The sequence below is a fragment of the Venturia canescens genome, chromosome 9, assembly GCF_019457755.1.
Source record: "Venturia canescens isolate UGA chromosome 9, ASM1945775v1, whole genome shotgun sequence".
Classification (NCBI taxonomy): domain Eukaryota; kingdom Metazoa; phylum Arthropoda; class Insecta; order Hymenoptera; family Ichneumonidae; genus Venturia; species Venturia canescens.
The window spans coordinates 12,252,659-12,267,491 of record NC_057429.1 but is presented as its reverse complement, the minus strand read 5'-3'; the positions used below and the strand labels follow the sequence as shown (position 1 = coordinate 12,267,491).

At 36.1% G+C, this 14,833-nt stretch overlaps 3 protein-coding genes across 4 annotated transcripts; 1 reads left to right on the top strand and 2 right to left on the bottom strand.

The window, feature by feature from the left end:
* The first annotated feature begins 1,068 nt into the window (after positions 1-1,068).
* On the top strand, positions 1,069-5,347 carry LOC122416145 (dynein axonemal assembly factor 4-like). Its single transcript, XM_043428853.1, has 9 exons — positions 1,069-1,549; positions 1,923-2,160; positions 2,269-2,467; positions 2,612-2,751; positions 2,834-2,920; positions 2,994-3,352; positions 3,416-3,516; positions 3,741-3,894; positions 3,978-5,347. Exons 1-9 carry the CDS (start codon positions 1,427-1,429, stop codon positions 4,182-4,184), a joined length of 1,608 nt encoding a protein of 535 aa, XP_043284788.1. The 5' UTR covers positions 1,069-1,426; the 3' UTR covers positions 4,185-5,347.
* Positions 5,348-5,550: 203 nt separating this feature from the next.
* Positions 5,551-7,251, bottom strand: LOC122416075 (uncharacterized). The gene is made up of 2 exons (XM_043428754.1): positions 7,102-7,251; positions 5,551-7,008 (listed from the first exon to the last, which is right to left on the bottom strand). The coding sequence occupies exon 2, from the start codon at positions 7,002-7,004 to the stop codon at positions 6,210-6,212; it is 795 nt and encodes a 264-aa protein (XP_043284689.1). The 5' UTR covers positions 7,005-7,008; positions 7,102-7,251; the 3' UTR covers positions 5,551-6,209.
* Positions 7,252-10,086: 2,835 nt separating this feature from the next.
* Positions 10,087-14,699, bottom strand: LOC122416076 (uncharacterized). Of its 2 annotated transcripts, XM_043428756.1 has the most exons (4): positions 14,539-14,699; positions 12,222-12,471; positions 11,470-12,045; positions 10,087-10,887 (listed from the first exon to the last, which is right to left on the bottom strand). In XM_043428756.1, the coding sequence occupies exons 3-4, from the start codon at positions 11,547-11,549 to the stop codon at positions 10,533-10,535; spliced, it is 435 nt and encodes a 144-aa protein (XP_043284691.1). In that variant the 5' UTR covers positions 11,550-12,045; positions 12,222-12,471; positions 14,539-14,699; the 3' UTR covers positions 10,087-10,532. The 2 variants fall into 2 exon arrangements, with proteins under 2 accessions (XP_043284691.1, XP_043284690.1); XM_043428755.1 differs by lacking the exon at positions 14,539-14,699 and having other exon boundaries at positions 12,222-13,363.
* Positions 14,700-14,833: the final 134 nt, after the last annotated feature.

Below are 14,833 nucleotides of genomic sequence, written 5' to 3'. Positions count from 1 at the left end.
CCCTGGCGAAAATATTACAATTTTTATGTAAAAAATCGCATTAGAAAGTGCAAAGGGTAAACACAAAGGGAAATCGATCAAGAAAAAAGTATTAATTAAAAGACAGAAGGCTATGACAGGAATGGCCCAAGCCAAGAGGAAACAAAATGCCGAAATAAGCGAAGGCGAGGTTATACGAGTCCTCGTAACCAATTTCGTTCAATCTTTAACGTAATATATCTCTTTATTACTAGTAAGACAATCGTCTCGAATTTTTTCCCAAACTTTCATTTCATACTTCGTTGTTATGGCATACGTTTTTCATAAACTTCGTTAGAAACGTTCATTCGTTATATGGAAAGATGAACGATTTTTTACGCACAGTCCCTATAACTCTGTGTATTTTTCTTCATATTTAAGGTATAACTGGATGGATAGCTCGACCAAAAATTATATCTGATTGGAATTTCCGTACTTCGTGATGCAATCAAAATCTGAAAAAATTCAACATCATTTGGAAAGCTATGAACAACAATTATCAATAATAATATTGCCCAAAAGTTGATAACAAATTGTTTAAACAATTAATTATTTAATAATTTTGCGGTGACCTATTGTTTTTTTTTTTACGAATCAAATGTGCGTATTTTTCCGAATGCTCATGAATTTTTTCAGAATTTTCGTAGATTTTTGAAATTTCTTAAAAAAATGTTGAAAAAATTTTTTTTTAATTTGAATTTTAGACATGTTTTAGAAGACATATTTACCATAAGTTTTGAAAAGTCTCAAGGTAACTGCATCAAAAATGTACAAATAGAGCCACTTGAAAAATTTAAAAAAGGGAATTTCAAAAAACCACGAAAATTCTGAAAAAAATCATGAGCATTCAGAAAAATGCGCACATTCGATTCGTAAAAAAAAATCAAGGGTTTACTGTAAAATTGTTAAAAAATTATTTATTTAAACAATTTATTAATAGCTTTTGGGCAATATTATTATTGATAATTGTAGTACATAATTTTCCAAATGTTGCTGAATTTTTTCAGATTTTTATTGCATCACGAAGTACGGAAATTTCGATCAGGTACAATTTATCGGCTGGGCTATCCATCCAGTAATACCTTAAACACGTTTATTTCAATAACCAATAAGAGGAACCCTTTAAAATTTGATACGTGTGTCAGTCGATTAATCACGTAAATTGTGTGTAAATTTCAAGACTTTCGTAAGAAAATCGTTTCGTGCATGAACTACCTTAAACCAACCCGCTTACTGCTCCTTACTGCGCCGTCACAAGACAAACGACTGTGTTCTCCAATTGTTTGATCCATAATTCAAGCATAACTTCACTCTTCAGACGTCGAGAAATCGTCGAGGACGAGCCGAAACTACAGACCAGTCCATCGCTTTCATTGCTGATCGAAGCTTCGAAATATTGCGATTCAACATGCCCGCCATTATCGTGAATGAATATACTTGGCGGCAAAATCATGAATTTGTCATTATAACAACGCGTTTAACCGGTCACCCGAAGAAAATTGACCTATTTGCCGTTAATAATTACTTTAAGGTACGTCGTCGATTTAATCAAAATTATGAATTGGTCGAAAGTTCATTTAAATTCGTACCTCGGACAACGAAAAAATACCCCAATTCGTCACATTTTTATTCAAAATTCATACTCAATTCTCGGATAGCCAAGGATCAAGTGTTATCGAAATATTAAAATGAACTTATTTATTTAAATTGTGAGATTGGTTCACTCAACAAAATGTAACTCTCTCTGTCACTTGGTCAATTGTAATCCATAACAATTCAACGCCAACAACATTTTTTGAACAAGTGCATTTGCATCACGTTTTTGAATTCCGTTGATACTAGAATTTTTTTTCCCTGTAATATGGATGTTCGCGCGAATGAAATTTTGTCTTCGTGCAAAAAAGGCGAGCTACCCTCCATTCATTTTCGAACTTTTTCTTCGGGGCGCAATCGTCGAAGAGTCGAGTGAATGTACCATTGGCGACGAAACAGTTATATATACACTGAAAAAACAAGAAATTGGTGCAGAATGGCCGTCTCTGGAGATGGAAGATCTGGATAAGAGCAAAAAGCGTGCTGAACGATCGCGAGCATTCGAACTCGCCCAAGTTTCCGCTGAGGAGAAGGCCAAGGCCAAAAGCAGTGAGTATTGCAAAGATCGTTCACCCGCATTCAGTTTCTATGGATGACTCGAGGCCTCTTTTCATCCTTCGATATTTTAATGCTCATCCATTTTCTTTCTTTTCCCAGAAAAATGTCAAGCACTGCAGCGACGGGCTGTCAGAGCGCAAATCGATCTTGATACTGAGTGGCTCAACAAAATCGAATCTATGAGAGATTCTCATCGAAAAGAAGCTATGAAAGATTTCGAGGATTGGCGCAATCAGGCTGAAAAACCCATTCTTCAAAGCGTCGTCGGGTCTGTACAGGAGAACAGGAAAGCTTACAGGCAAATTTATTTTTTTCATACTTTTTTCACACCGACGATTCAAATTGATTTTCGCTTCTTTGCATTAGGAAGAAAATCTCTGTCGAGTTTCAAAAGTTATCTGTAGAAAGATTTTTTAACCATTGGCCTTTTTTTTGCCACTAGACCACCTTTAAAGTGGTTCGGCAACGAGAAATCTCAGGAAACCAGCAGTGATTCGAAAATCGCGGAATCCGAGAGAGCTGAAATGAATGAAAATAATGAAGAAGAAAGTGAAGCTACCAAAGGCGCCGAAACGAAGCCAAGTAACGAATAAATAAATTTCTAAGAAATTTATCTTATACGTGGTTGATTGAAAAAGATTGTGCAAAATTTTGTCATCCATAGCGGAACTTCCGTTGAATAACGAGAACGGCGACAGTGTCAGGAAGCAAAGCAAAGTCGAAGAGGAACCACCAAAATTATTATCGACGAGTAAATGCGAATACGAAAATCCATTTTTTCTAAAAAATTCAGTCGATCAGGGTTTTGTGGGCTGATGTTTCAGGAAATAACGGGAATTCCAGTACGGCCGTAGCATTGAGTACGTCTTCGGATTCGTCGGACTCGGACTCGGATACCCAAACCTGGAACAATTCTAAAGTTTCATTCGGAGCCGATGAAAAAGTACGACGAGAATTTGTACGAAGGAAGAAAAGAGAGATGAAAAATCGCGGAAAGGAAATAGTGAGGCGAGTACTTTCGAACGAGAAAAATAAATTCCTTGGGAAAAATCGCGAGGGTATTTTCGAGCAGAATGGAGTTGCTATACCGAGGCCCAGGAAATCGTGCACCATTGACGTTAAATTCACTGAAAGACAGTTCCCTACACCGGCACGAGAGAGCATTCATCTCGAGGAGCAAGAAGTAATGCTTTGTCGAATATTAAAAATCACCACTTTTCCAACCTACTATTTTTTTGCTCTTTAGTGGCTGGAAAAACAAGCTGAAGCTAGAAGGAAGACTGGATTCGTCTCAGAAGATCTACGCCCTGAAGAACAGGATCCTCAATGGTTGAAGGAAAAGGGCGAGTAAGTCAAGTATTTCTGTCAAAAATGTCACATTTCTTTCGTTCTCGATCGCACGAATTTTTATCAATGCGACAATTTTTTCAATAATTTTCATTGAATTTTCATAAAAATTAACAGCGAGTTCTTCAAAGCTGGCAATTATTTGTGAATTTTATATTTTTTTTTATTATTCTATTTTGATATTATTTCAATAATCTTCATTGAATTTCCATAAAAATTAACAGCGAGTTCTTCAAAGCTGGCAATTATTTGGGTGCGCTGAGTGCATACAGCCACGGTATAAAGTTGAGTGAGAAAATGTCGTCTCTGTACGTGAATCGTTCGGCGGCGCACTACGCAGCGGAGAATTATCAAAGATGCGCTGAAGATTGTTCCAAGGCAATGAGAAAAAGAAAAAAGTCTCGACGAAAAAGAAGGCTGGATGGGAGAGCAAGAAAATCAAATAGAAATTTTTATCGCAGGCTTTGGAGCTGATGGTACCGAAGTGCGAGGGGAACCGTGACTCGAGAGCTCGTTGTCACGCTCGGCTGGGCGCAGCGCTCTGCAAATTGTCAGCTCCGCAACACGGAATACCAGAATTGGAGGCTGCACTTAAACTTGCACCGGAAAACGAGACGATCAAGCGCGATTTGGAGGTCGCCAAAAGATATTTCGAAATTAAAGATTAGGGAATTATACGAGAACCGTGCAATTTAGTCGTGAGTAGGATTCATCAATAATACAGAGGCACACAGGCAACGATCATTATATTGAATTTAGAAAATATTTCTATACAATCGAAAACCTCCGTTTATGTATAACGAATTCTTATTTTTCCTTATCGTTTTCACATTATGAATCATAATTTATTTCAAACTCACCAACAGTTTCAACTATTCAAATATATTATTCACTTGCTTGACGTGCAATTTAGATGCAAATATTTGCCTCTTTTGTCCAAATAATCGAATCGTAAGTTATGCGCGCGTTAGTATCAACTGCATAGTATGCCTTCGCATCTCTGAGTCATACATTTTTGAGCAGTGATGGAAAAACTGAAAAATTTTAACTCTCAAGGCGAATGGATTTGGCGATTTGCTTTTATACAATGAATTTCATTGACTCGGGCATATTTGTGAGTGTTACACAACGTTTGTTGTATTAACTCTTTACCGGTCGACGCATTACATTTCCCCTAAGTTTATTCAAGTATTCATAACCACCGCAAAACTCGACGCACTGAATAAATTCTTTCGGTAACCCAAATAAGGTTTATTGATTTTTTTCGACCGGTATAAATTATAAATGTGGGTATAAAAAGTGTTAGGTTTAAAAAATACATTCTCAAAATACACAATAAATTTTTTTTTATTTTTACTATTTTACTGAGGTTTCGTACAGAAAAATGGGGGAGAAGACAGGTCCGAGGAAAAGATGGGCGTGTGTTGTTGAAAAAATCTCTGGAATGGATGATCGGAGAAAAAAATTTGGCTTTAGATTCAACAGGTAAATGGCTGTATCATACGATTTTTGATTTTTTTCAGAAATTACAAAATGGAGGCCATTTATTAAAAAACTACGAAAAAGCGAGTTTTTTAAAATTGTTTTTTGCACAAAAAAATAGTTCCACTCAAAATGTGCAAAATCGTACGATATGCGTTATAGCTACAGGTATAAAGAACATGTGGTCAAATTTTGGTCAGGATCGGAGATTTTATCAACAAACATCGAGCCCGATGAATAGCTTCAAAGAAATCGAGGTTTTCGTCGATCAACTTTTCTGCTTCCATGAAAATGAATTATCGTGTATATTTCTGCATTGAAAAACAAATAAGAGGGACTTGAATTTCTACAGATTTATTCAACCTCGTTAACGATGTGCCGTACAAAAGTCTAAATAATTAGAAATTAATCAAATTTAGTGTTAATGTTCTTCAACGTCAAGTGCGAAAACACAATTTTTATTTTTTTATTTTCTTCTGCTTAGTTATACACTTGAACTTTAGTGATCAATTACTCGATAACTGTACAGAAGAAAAATCTTAAAAAATGTGTATTGTCAAATTTGGCACTAAAGAATTTGTTCACCAAATTTTATAAAATTCCGATCATTTTGAAATTTTTTATGTTTTCAGTATGGTTTAGCATGGCAACATTGTAAGCCTGTACCAAATATCCTTAATCGAACAAAAAACCGTCGATTCAAAGTGATCTACCACTTGTGTGAGTGCGAGAGATACAGCTGCGAAATGGTTGCGCGTTTTACTCGGACATTTTTGATTTTTTGAGAAAAATAAAAGTTATACCATGTTCTCTAATAAAATGAAAATAGCTTGTAACCCATATTTTCTCCCAAGTATCAGCCTACTCGGAATAAAACGTGCAGCAGAATTTAACCCACTGAACAAGTGATAGATCACGTTAAAAAATCGATTATTCATCTACGTCATAGAGTTTTCCATAACACGAAAAATAAGTAAAAAAAAAAAATAAAATTCTCATAAGATAAAAACAAAGTGAGAAAGACTACAGTAGCGAATTAAAATTAAAACTAAAAATTAAAAAATTCAAGTAGATTACAGGTCATGAGCGAGACTAGCGTGGAGCAGTCGCGGACTCGAAGCCGGAAAGAACGTCGACACGATCCCTCCGGGTCGGAGTGATCTCTTGGAATATCTAAATGTACCTTGCTGGATGAGAAATCTTTGGAGTATCTAAATGTACCTTGCTGGATGAGCGTATCGCAACAAGGTTTGTTGACGAGGATAAAGACTCGGCCGTTCCAATTCAGAATCACTTCCCAATGCCGAAGTCGACTTTGATGCGGTTCCATCGTCGCTTGCTCGGATGAATAATGTCGGGACGTGCTGGGAGCCTGATGCAGGGTGATCGGAACTCTTGATGAGGTTCATCTTCGTGCCAATGCCAATGTCCTTCGCATAGCCATTGCTGACTTTCATGCCCCTGCTGCTGTCCTCTGTAGCAGCGTTGCTGCCACTAACGTCGGTGGGAATTTCTGTAGGAATGGCCTCGTCAACGACACCGGTACGAGTTTTCCCAAGAATAAAATCCGTATTGTCGAGGTCGGTGGGACTCATCTTCAGAATGGCTTCGCTGTTGTGGTCGTCGGTACGACTTTTTTCGACACTGACGTTGCTGTCATCGGTACCGCGACTTTGCTTCAGAATGGCATCGTCGTCAGTCCTATCGTTGCTTCTATTCTTCGCGAGGGCGTCGATCGCCGGGGTACCAAGTCGGCTGTCAGTTGAATCGGATTGAACGGGTCTGAGTCGGATGATCATCAACGATGGTCTGCCAGCCGTGCTCTCGCCCGTTGACAGCGAGCTGCTCTGCTCCTCTTTCAGGTTCGCCGCATCATCTGACAGTTGCATCATGACAACCATCGTTGGCAGACCTTTCCATGTTTGTGAGTGTTCTTGCGGTCTGGCTGATGCAAGTCCCATCGCTGCGACGACAGTGGCAACGCTCAGCAGAACTTTAAGGTCCATGTTCCTGGTAAAAAAAATTTTGGGTTGCCTGCTTTTTCCCACTGCGAAAATAGCTTGAGAATTGATGATGGAATTGAAATATTTTAGGTTTACTTACGCTACGACGGGGATTTTGCGGACACGAGTCAATTGCACACGGAACGCAGAACGATCGTTTTTCGGGTACTTTGTACGGAACGAGCTTTTATATACCCTGAGGCGAGAGAACGTCCATCATCCTCTCTTCTGGTGTAGTCGACCTTTTTTCATTTATTTATCGTATCGAATAAACGTGCCTCCGTGAAATAAAAAAATTACAAAGAATTTATTTCTCGATAAAACGGCACTGTGTGACCGGTTTTCGTTTATTGTCGTGTTGATAACCGGTATGTATAATCGCGTGGAGCGTTCCGAACGTGCTCGAAAGCTCGCTTTTTGTAACAACGGATATCAAAGTTTTGGCAATTTGATCTTCGAGCACGTAGTTTATTGAAACGATGAAGAATTATCGATAAGCCATTGATTTCGGTACATCTTATGGCTAGCAAGGCATAAGAGTTCTCTCAAAAGATAGAATAATTAGGTCATCACCTGATAATCGCCATCGTAAAGTGAAACGAATCTGTTTATTTTATGTGATTGCAATTCTACAAAAATGTGCCATCAAATCTTGGTGCGTGCATTCTCAACTTCTGATTTATTCAAAACCGATTAAACGCGATGTTAGTGGATTTGTATTACAGCATGTTTTATTAAACGTGAAAAAATATGAAAAATGATAGTTTTGCAATACCATCAACTGATAAATGCAAATTTCCACGATGACACATTTTCACTGGTATTTTACGAAGAATTATCTTCCTTTTTTCATCAATTTTATTGCAACAAGTCGCATTTTGGTCCTTAACCGGTCCTCTACGAATCCACCATGTAGTTGTTTTTTTAACTCGATCGTTTCACTGTTGCAGCTAATTATTCATTAAGTGAAAAAACTTTTTCATTAATAATTACTGAAGATGTGAATTTAAGGAGAAATCTACGTGGTAAATTCGTAAAGGATCAGTTGAAGAACAAAATGAGACTTGGCGGAATAAAATCGGTTGAAAAATACAGATGATTCTTTGAAAAACATCTGTAAAAATGTGTCATCATGGAAATGTGCATTTGTCAGTTGATGGTTTTGCAAAACTATCATTTTTCATATTTTTTCACGTTAATAAAATATGCTTGAATGCATATTTACTAACAATAAGTTTATCGGTACGTTGAACTTATTAGTCAAAAAGCGTTTTGTAAATTTAGCACTCATTAGACTAGCATGCAGCAGAGGAGTTACCTTAACTGGTTAAATGGTATTGTATCATATATGTACAAAAAAAAGTCGGACCCATTCTGGTCTGGTTCTGATTGCAAAAAAAATATTTAACGGTCCCTCGAACGACTTTTCTATGTTTTTTCTTATTTTGAGGAAAATCATCGTGGAAGAATTGTAAAAAAGTCATGAAACGTTATGCGAACATAAAATGGACTTTCTTTCTTGAATATAGGAGAGAGTAATCAAAGCAAAAAATCTTCTTTTGAAAATTGAATTTATTTTTTCAATCAATAAATTGACCCATCAGCTCAAGAGCAGTGAAATAGTTATTATTGTTGAGAATGTGGATATTTCCAACATATGTGATATTTATACAATTTTATCCCGTTTACAATAATTTCATAGTACTCTGAAAAGAACGTGAGGCAAAAGGACACCATAAAAAAATTCAATTTTCAAAAAAAGATTTTTTTTCCAATTTTGAGATTTTGATGCATGATCTCAGCCGAATGATAAAATTTCGCGGATTTTCAATGGGAAAATATGGTCTAAATTTTCGGGGGGGGGGGTCTGCTTTGCCCGGCTGTTCCACTTTGCCCTACTCTCTCCTATATTCAAGAAAGAAAATGCATTTTATGTTTGCATAACGTAATAGAAAAAAAACAGAAAAGTCATTTGAGGGATCACTGAATATTTTTTTTAATCTCAAATTTTGGGAATGTCACTTTTTTTTACATGTACTAACAGCCCTCTTCGGCCCACGCAAAAAAAAAATCGATTTTTTTGAAGCTGTTTAGTGTACGTATTGAAATAACGTTTTTAACTTTTAACCGATTTCGTTAAAAACTGGTATACATTAGTTTTTTGGGGTCGCTGATTTCATTTCTGAACTTAATTTTTACCTTGCTACCCTTGAAAGAGGTAAAAATCGAGGGTTGTGGGTGAAATTGTTAAATTTTTCAATGAGAAGTTTTTTACATAAAAAAATGCAAGTTTTCTAGGACACCAGACTCTTTTATCGAAATAAAACAAACTCGCTACTTATCAAGGGGTGGATATTAAGGGTTGGAACGGAACTTCTCGGATTTTTCACTCACAAGTTTTTATGCCATATGACATGAAATTTTCACCCTCAATCCTTATTTATCACCCTTTCGGAGATATTGAATTTTGTTTTATTTAGATAAAAGAGTCTGATGCTCTAAAAAACGTACAGTTTTTATTTATTGTGGCATAAAAATTCCTCATCGAAAAATCTGAAAATTTCATGCTCAATCCTTATTTTTCATCTCTTTGGGGATAGTGAATTTTGTTTTATCTCAATAAAAGCGTCTAGTCTCCTAAAATAATGTACATTTTCCATGTAATACAGTATAAAAAATTGTAAGTGAAAAATCTGAAAATTTTACCCTCAACCTTTATTTTTCACCCCTTCGGATATAGTTAGTTTTGTTTTTTTCCGATAAAAGAGTCTCTAGTAAACTAAAAAACTTGGAATTCTTATGACATAAAAACATGCCATTGAAAAATCGAAAATTTTCACTTTCAACTCTCATATTTTCACCCGTTCCAAGAGTAGCTAGCCAAGTGAAAACGAAGTTTGAGAATGGAATGAGCAACCTCGAAAAACCCCAGAAACAAATTTTCTGGGAGTTTTCGTATTTTAATAACTTGTTGGCTCGTACCAGCTTTGGCACGAAAAATGAAAAAAGCTTACCAGTCAACCGAGTAATGTTCAGTCCAGTTAATCAATTTTCGTTAGTCTACCTTGATTAGTAACTAAAATTTTTGTTTATTTTTCTAAAAAATCAAAAGTTTTTTATTTCTCAAGCAAGCATAGGGACGTGATACATTAGAGAAAAATTCGATGCTGATTTTATACACATAGTGTGACATTAACGGAAATCTCGTCACAGCCAATGTTTCGTTCCATCTTTTGAAAGATTTTCCTGCGTTATCGGTATTCACGCTACATTAGAAATAATGATGTTTTTAAAAATTCTTGTTTATATTAAAATAAGGGGCTGAAAGCGCGGATGAGCCTCGATCAGAGCCTTCAATACATTTTTCTTGGATTCTGAAACAATTGTATATGCTTCTAATTAAATAGTATTCAAAAAAATATACATTTTCATAAAAGAAAAATTCTGCATGAAAGAAGAATCTTTGCTTATTTCAAGCAAATTGATATATTTCATGAAAAATGATAACGAAAATAAAGCACTTTCGATTTTCTATTCGATTTTGTTTCCTCGTATAAATCTTTCGTCGTCTTCGAAGCCGCAGCCACACTTCGTATGCTCAACCGCGTGAATGACTTCGTGGTGGCGATCACGTTGACTGTCGATTCGATGCTTCACCATGAAAACTAGACTGACTTTTTTCGTCTCGATTGGTCCGCACGTGTGTTTCAGATCGGGACAGCAGCCTGAACCCTCGCATCTTGACAGGACCGTCGACGCAGGATAAAATATCTCATCAGGACTTGGACCAGCTGTCAATAAATCTTCGACTTTGATTGCACGTGGCTGCGGCGATGAGCAGCGAAACTGGTGGACCAATTGCACGTGGTTCAAGTAACCACTGTCCCTGTCGAAAGCCAAAAATTATCTCGATCATTGTAATCTCGTACGTTCAAATCTTCAATCGATAATCGTTTTTTCAATAGCTTATTCGCTAATGAATTCCTTCGAATTTTCTCTCCGAAACCTTGTACGCAAATTTCACCATTTTATTTGAAGGAAACGTACAAAGTTTTTGGAAAAAAAATAGTGTACTGCAGAGAGGTCTGTACGAAAATGAGTATTTTTATTTTTGTTCTCGAAATCGAGTCGATTGACATACAAACAGGAGCACGAAATTCCAGTTTTTGGATTATGTGAAAAATCTTTTCAATCAATTTTCTTCTGTCTGTGCATTTGTGACAAAAAATAGAGAAGCACACTTTTTGCTTGATTCGAACTCTCCAAAAATTTGATTACTAATTTTAATGCAAATTGATAAGCGTAAAATTTACTCGGATTTTGAGCACTTGTCAAATGATAGACTTTTAATCGTTGATTTTGAAAATAAATTATCCAGACCACATCCAGAATCCGATCCACTATTCACAGACATTTTGAGCAACAAACTGACACGAAATAGAGAAAGAATGAAAAAAAGTGTTTATACCTGTGATGGTGGAGTCGTCGACAATGAGCAGTGACAAGAAACACAGTTACGACGAGGAAAAACCTGACGGGGGTTTCCATTCTACGAGATCAGGCACTACCAACCAGTAATTAAGAAACGATAATCGTCGCTGGGAGTTGTTAATAAAAAAATTGTATTTTCCACTTGGAAGGCACGAAGATATTGAGCGAGTGATTTAAATAGGAGGTTCGAATCGACCTCCTCAGACAAAATCCACGAACGTTCTGAGAGGATTGTTCGAGTGATGGGAGATTTAAGCGAAACGGTCCAGGGAGATTTTTGCTTCGAGTGGAGAGTGCAACGTAAGAGTCTCTCCTGATAAACTCGATGCTCTGTAAACGTTTACATTGTTCTCTATACCAAACAAATGTTCCTGACTCACTAAAGCAGTGGCTAACACTTGAAAATCTTCTCGCCTTCTCGGATTTCTTTCGTAACATCTCTTGACCATATCGAATTGTTTTCTCTTCGTTCTCGCTGTCTCTTGCTACGATTCTGTGCTTCTGGCCATTGCACCTTGGTTTCGTTGACGACAAAATTCATTTTTTTCTCGAGCTGAAAAAATTTTGAGACGGTTAGAAATGTTTCAATATTAGAGCAGCTTAAAATTGAAGAAAGAAAATAAGAGTAATCACAAAAAAAATTCTTAATTGGGCCGAATAAAGGCAAGAAAATACTGATTGAATAACGAATCAATATTTTGACAATTTATGAGGAATTTTCTCACTCACTGGTCAGTGATTCTTGGTAGCAGGAAGGAGAGTAAAATATATACGTGAGAGAAAAAGAGCGAGAGAACGGTTCGTCAAACCGTTCCAGGAACATCGCTACGATGATGACTATAATTATAGTAAGGTGTACGTGAAATTCAGGGCTTCGAACTCTCAGCAATATTCTTCATTTCGTGTACGAAAAACCGGCCACCGAATTCCATGCTCTTCAATCATCTTTTGAGATCTTCCATCGCTCATTTTTCTGCAACTTGTTAAATCACCTGAAATTCATTTCTCCGAAAATCGAGCAATTTCGCGAGTTTTTTTTTCATATTTCTCCTCGTGAATATCGAATAATGTTAGTGAAAAATCGAGGAAAATCATGAGCCACGAGCATCTTTGATCTTTGACAAAAAAACGTGGACAATTTTTTTTCGGTTCAAGTTCAGACTGTGAGAAATTTTAAACCTCCTCGAGATTTCAGCTCGCGTTTATTTCCTGGTTTCCGGCTCACCGTATCGCACGAGTTTTACCATGCAATGCTCCCGCGACACACATCAAGTGAGGTCATATGAAAACTCGAGACGGCGTTACGCAGAAAAAATGGTCAGCAAAAGAGAAATGATTATTGCAACTCGATTCTCGCGCTTCAACATTCAGAAGCTAACGCAAAAAATCCTGTCGCGATATTCACACGTATATTTATATGTATACGAATGGAAACTGAAGCGTGGGCGCGGAGATGATGCGAGAATTGATCGTTCTGCGTGCCATTACATTCGTCTGCTCCGGCCTCAATATTATCCTAGGACCGGACACGTTGTACGAGAGTTCGATCATCGTCGTTTCTCGTTTCCTCACATGAGTCATCGTTAAATAGAGAGAATCGTTCCATGTGTACTGTGACTCGATACATGACACTTTATTTCATTACAAACGAACGCAACGTTTTCGCGTTAATCATTTTCTCACGAGTATGATTGCCTCTTCTGGTCAAATTCACTGGATTCAAAAACAGGTTGAAAAATACTCTACAGAGTTCATATTGAATATTTGAATCTAGCCAAAAGTTTATTTCGTCATTGACTATTTCGAAGGAATTCTCAATGCGTGGAAACGTAAATTAGATGGAATTTTTTTCAATTGATTTAGCTGTTCGAATGAAATAAGAAGAATGAGGCATCGGTTTCCAAAATTATTTCAAGCGCGATTTTTCGGTTTTTTATTTTTTACTTGTTATTTGATTCTTTTGACACTTTGAAAAATAGATAAAGATTAGTTTATTTTAAATATAATGTTTTTTCAAGATTTGTGAATTTTTTTTCGAATTGTTCTGTATTTCTTTTTATAAAGTAATTTTTTTTACAATTTTTTGAAAAAATTTTTTTTCAAGTTTTTTTTTATGGATGGAATTATCAGCAAACGAGAGACCATCAATGTACTTGTCCCAACCTTTTTTTCCCCAGGTTCTCAATGCGTGGAATAACAACGATATCAATAGGAAACAAATTTTGATGCTGGATTTTCGCAAAGTTCTTTACGGAAATTCTCAATAAGTGAGAAGAGAAAGCACTGTTTGCTTCGTGAAGTTAGTTTTTGTAAATTCAATTAAATGAAACAGTAACAAGGTTTTGGGAGAAAACCTTTAAGGAGTTTCGGTACAGGCTTACAACGTTGCCATGCTAAACCATGCTAAAAACATAAAAAATTTCAAAATTATCAGAATTTTATAAAATTTGGTGAACATATTCTTTAGTGCCAAATTTGTCAATACAAATTTTTTAAGATTTTACTTCTACACAGTTATCGAGTAATTGGGAACTAAAATTGACGTGTATAAGCATAGCGTTTCCATATATATAGGTATACATTCCGGGCATAAGAAATCTGCTTTAATGCGTAATTACTCGACAACTAAGTAAAAGAAAATTTTGAAGAAATGTGTGTTTTCGCACTTGATGTTGAAGAACATTATCACCAAATTTCATCAATTTCTTAATATTTAGACTTCTGTACCGAAACTCCTTAAACGACACAAAAACCCCAATTTATTTGAACCAGGTTAAATGTATAAGAAATAATAAACGAATTGAAAATTAGTGTGAATAATAATGTGAAAGATATTCGATGTAGATTAGGAGGAAATTAGTATCGATTCCGTAGCGATTGTGACGAGATGGTTCTCGACTTTCTTAGCCAGACCGATCACTGTCGTCTTTGCATACAATTTCTCTTGAAATTGTCATTTTATTCGTAATAATAGTTGAATTAATATGTGTAGAGTTGATTATATTAAAAACGAATATTAATAAGAATTTTAAAAATTTTTCTTAACTTGAGAATGTTGCGTGTGCGACGAACGATATCTCGAAGCGAACTTTGATATTTTTTTCTTGTTACTAAAACAAGAGTTTCTTTTTTACTATCATAAGTTTAATAGTGTTTTTTTTTGCAACGCTTCCTACGGAACAAGCACCACCGGATAAAAGTTTGACAAGAATGAACTTATTGCGACAAACAAATATAACTACAAAATAGCAGTGCCAATAAAAGTGGGAGTAAAACATGTTTTAAATCATCACTGAAAGATCATGCATAATTGCCTGTCGTCCGACGTAGAAGCGTTTTGA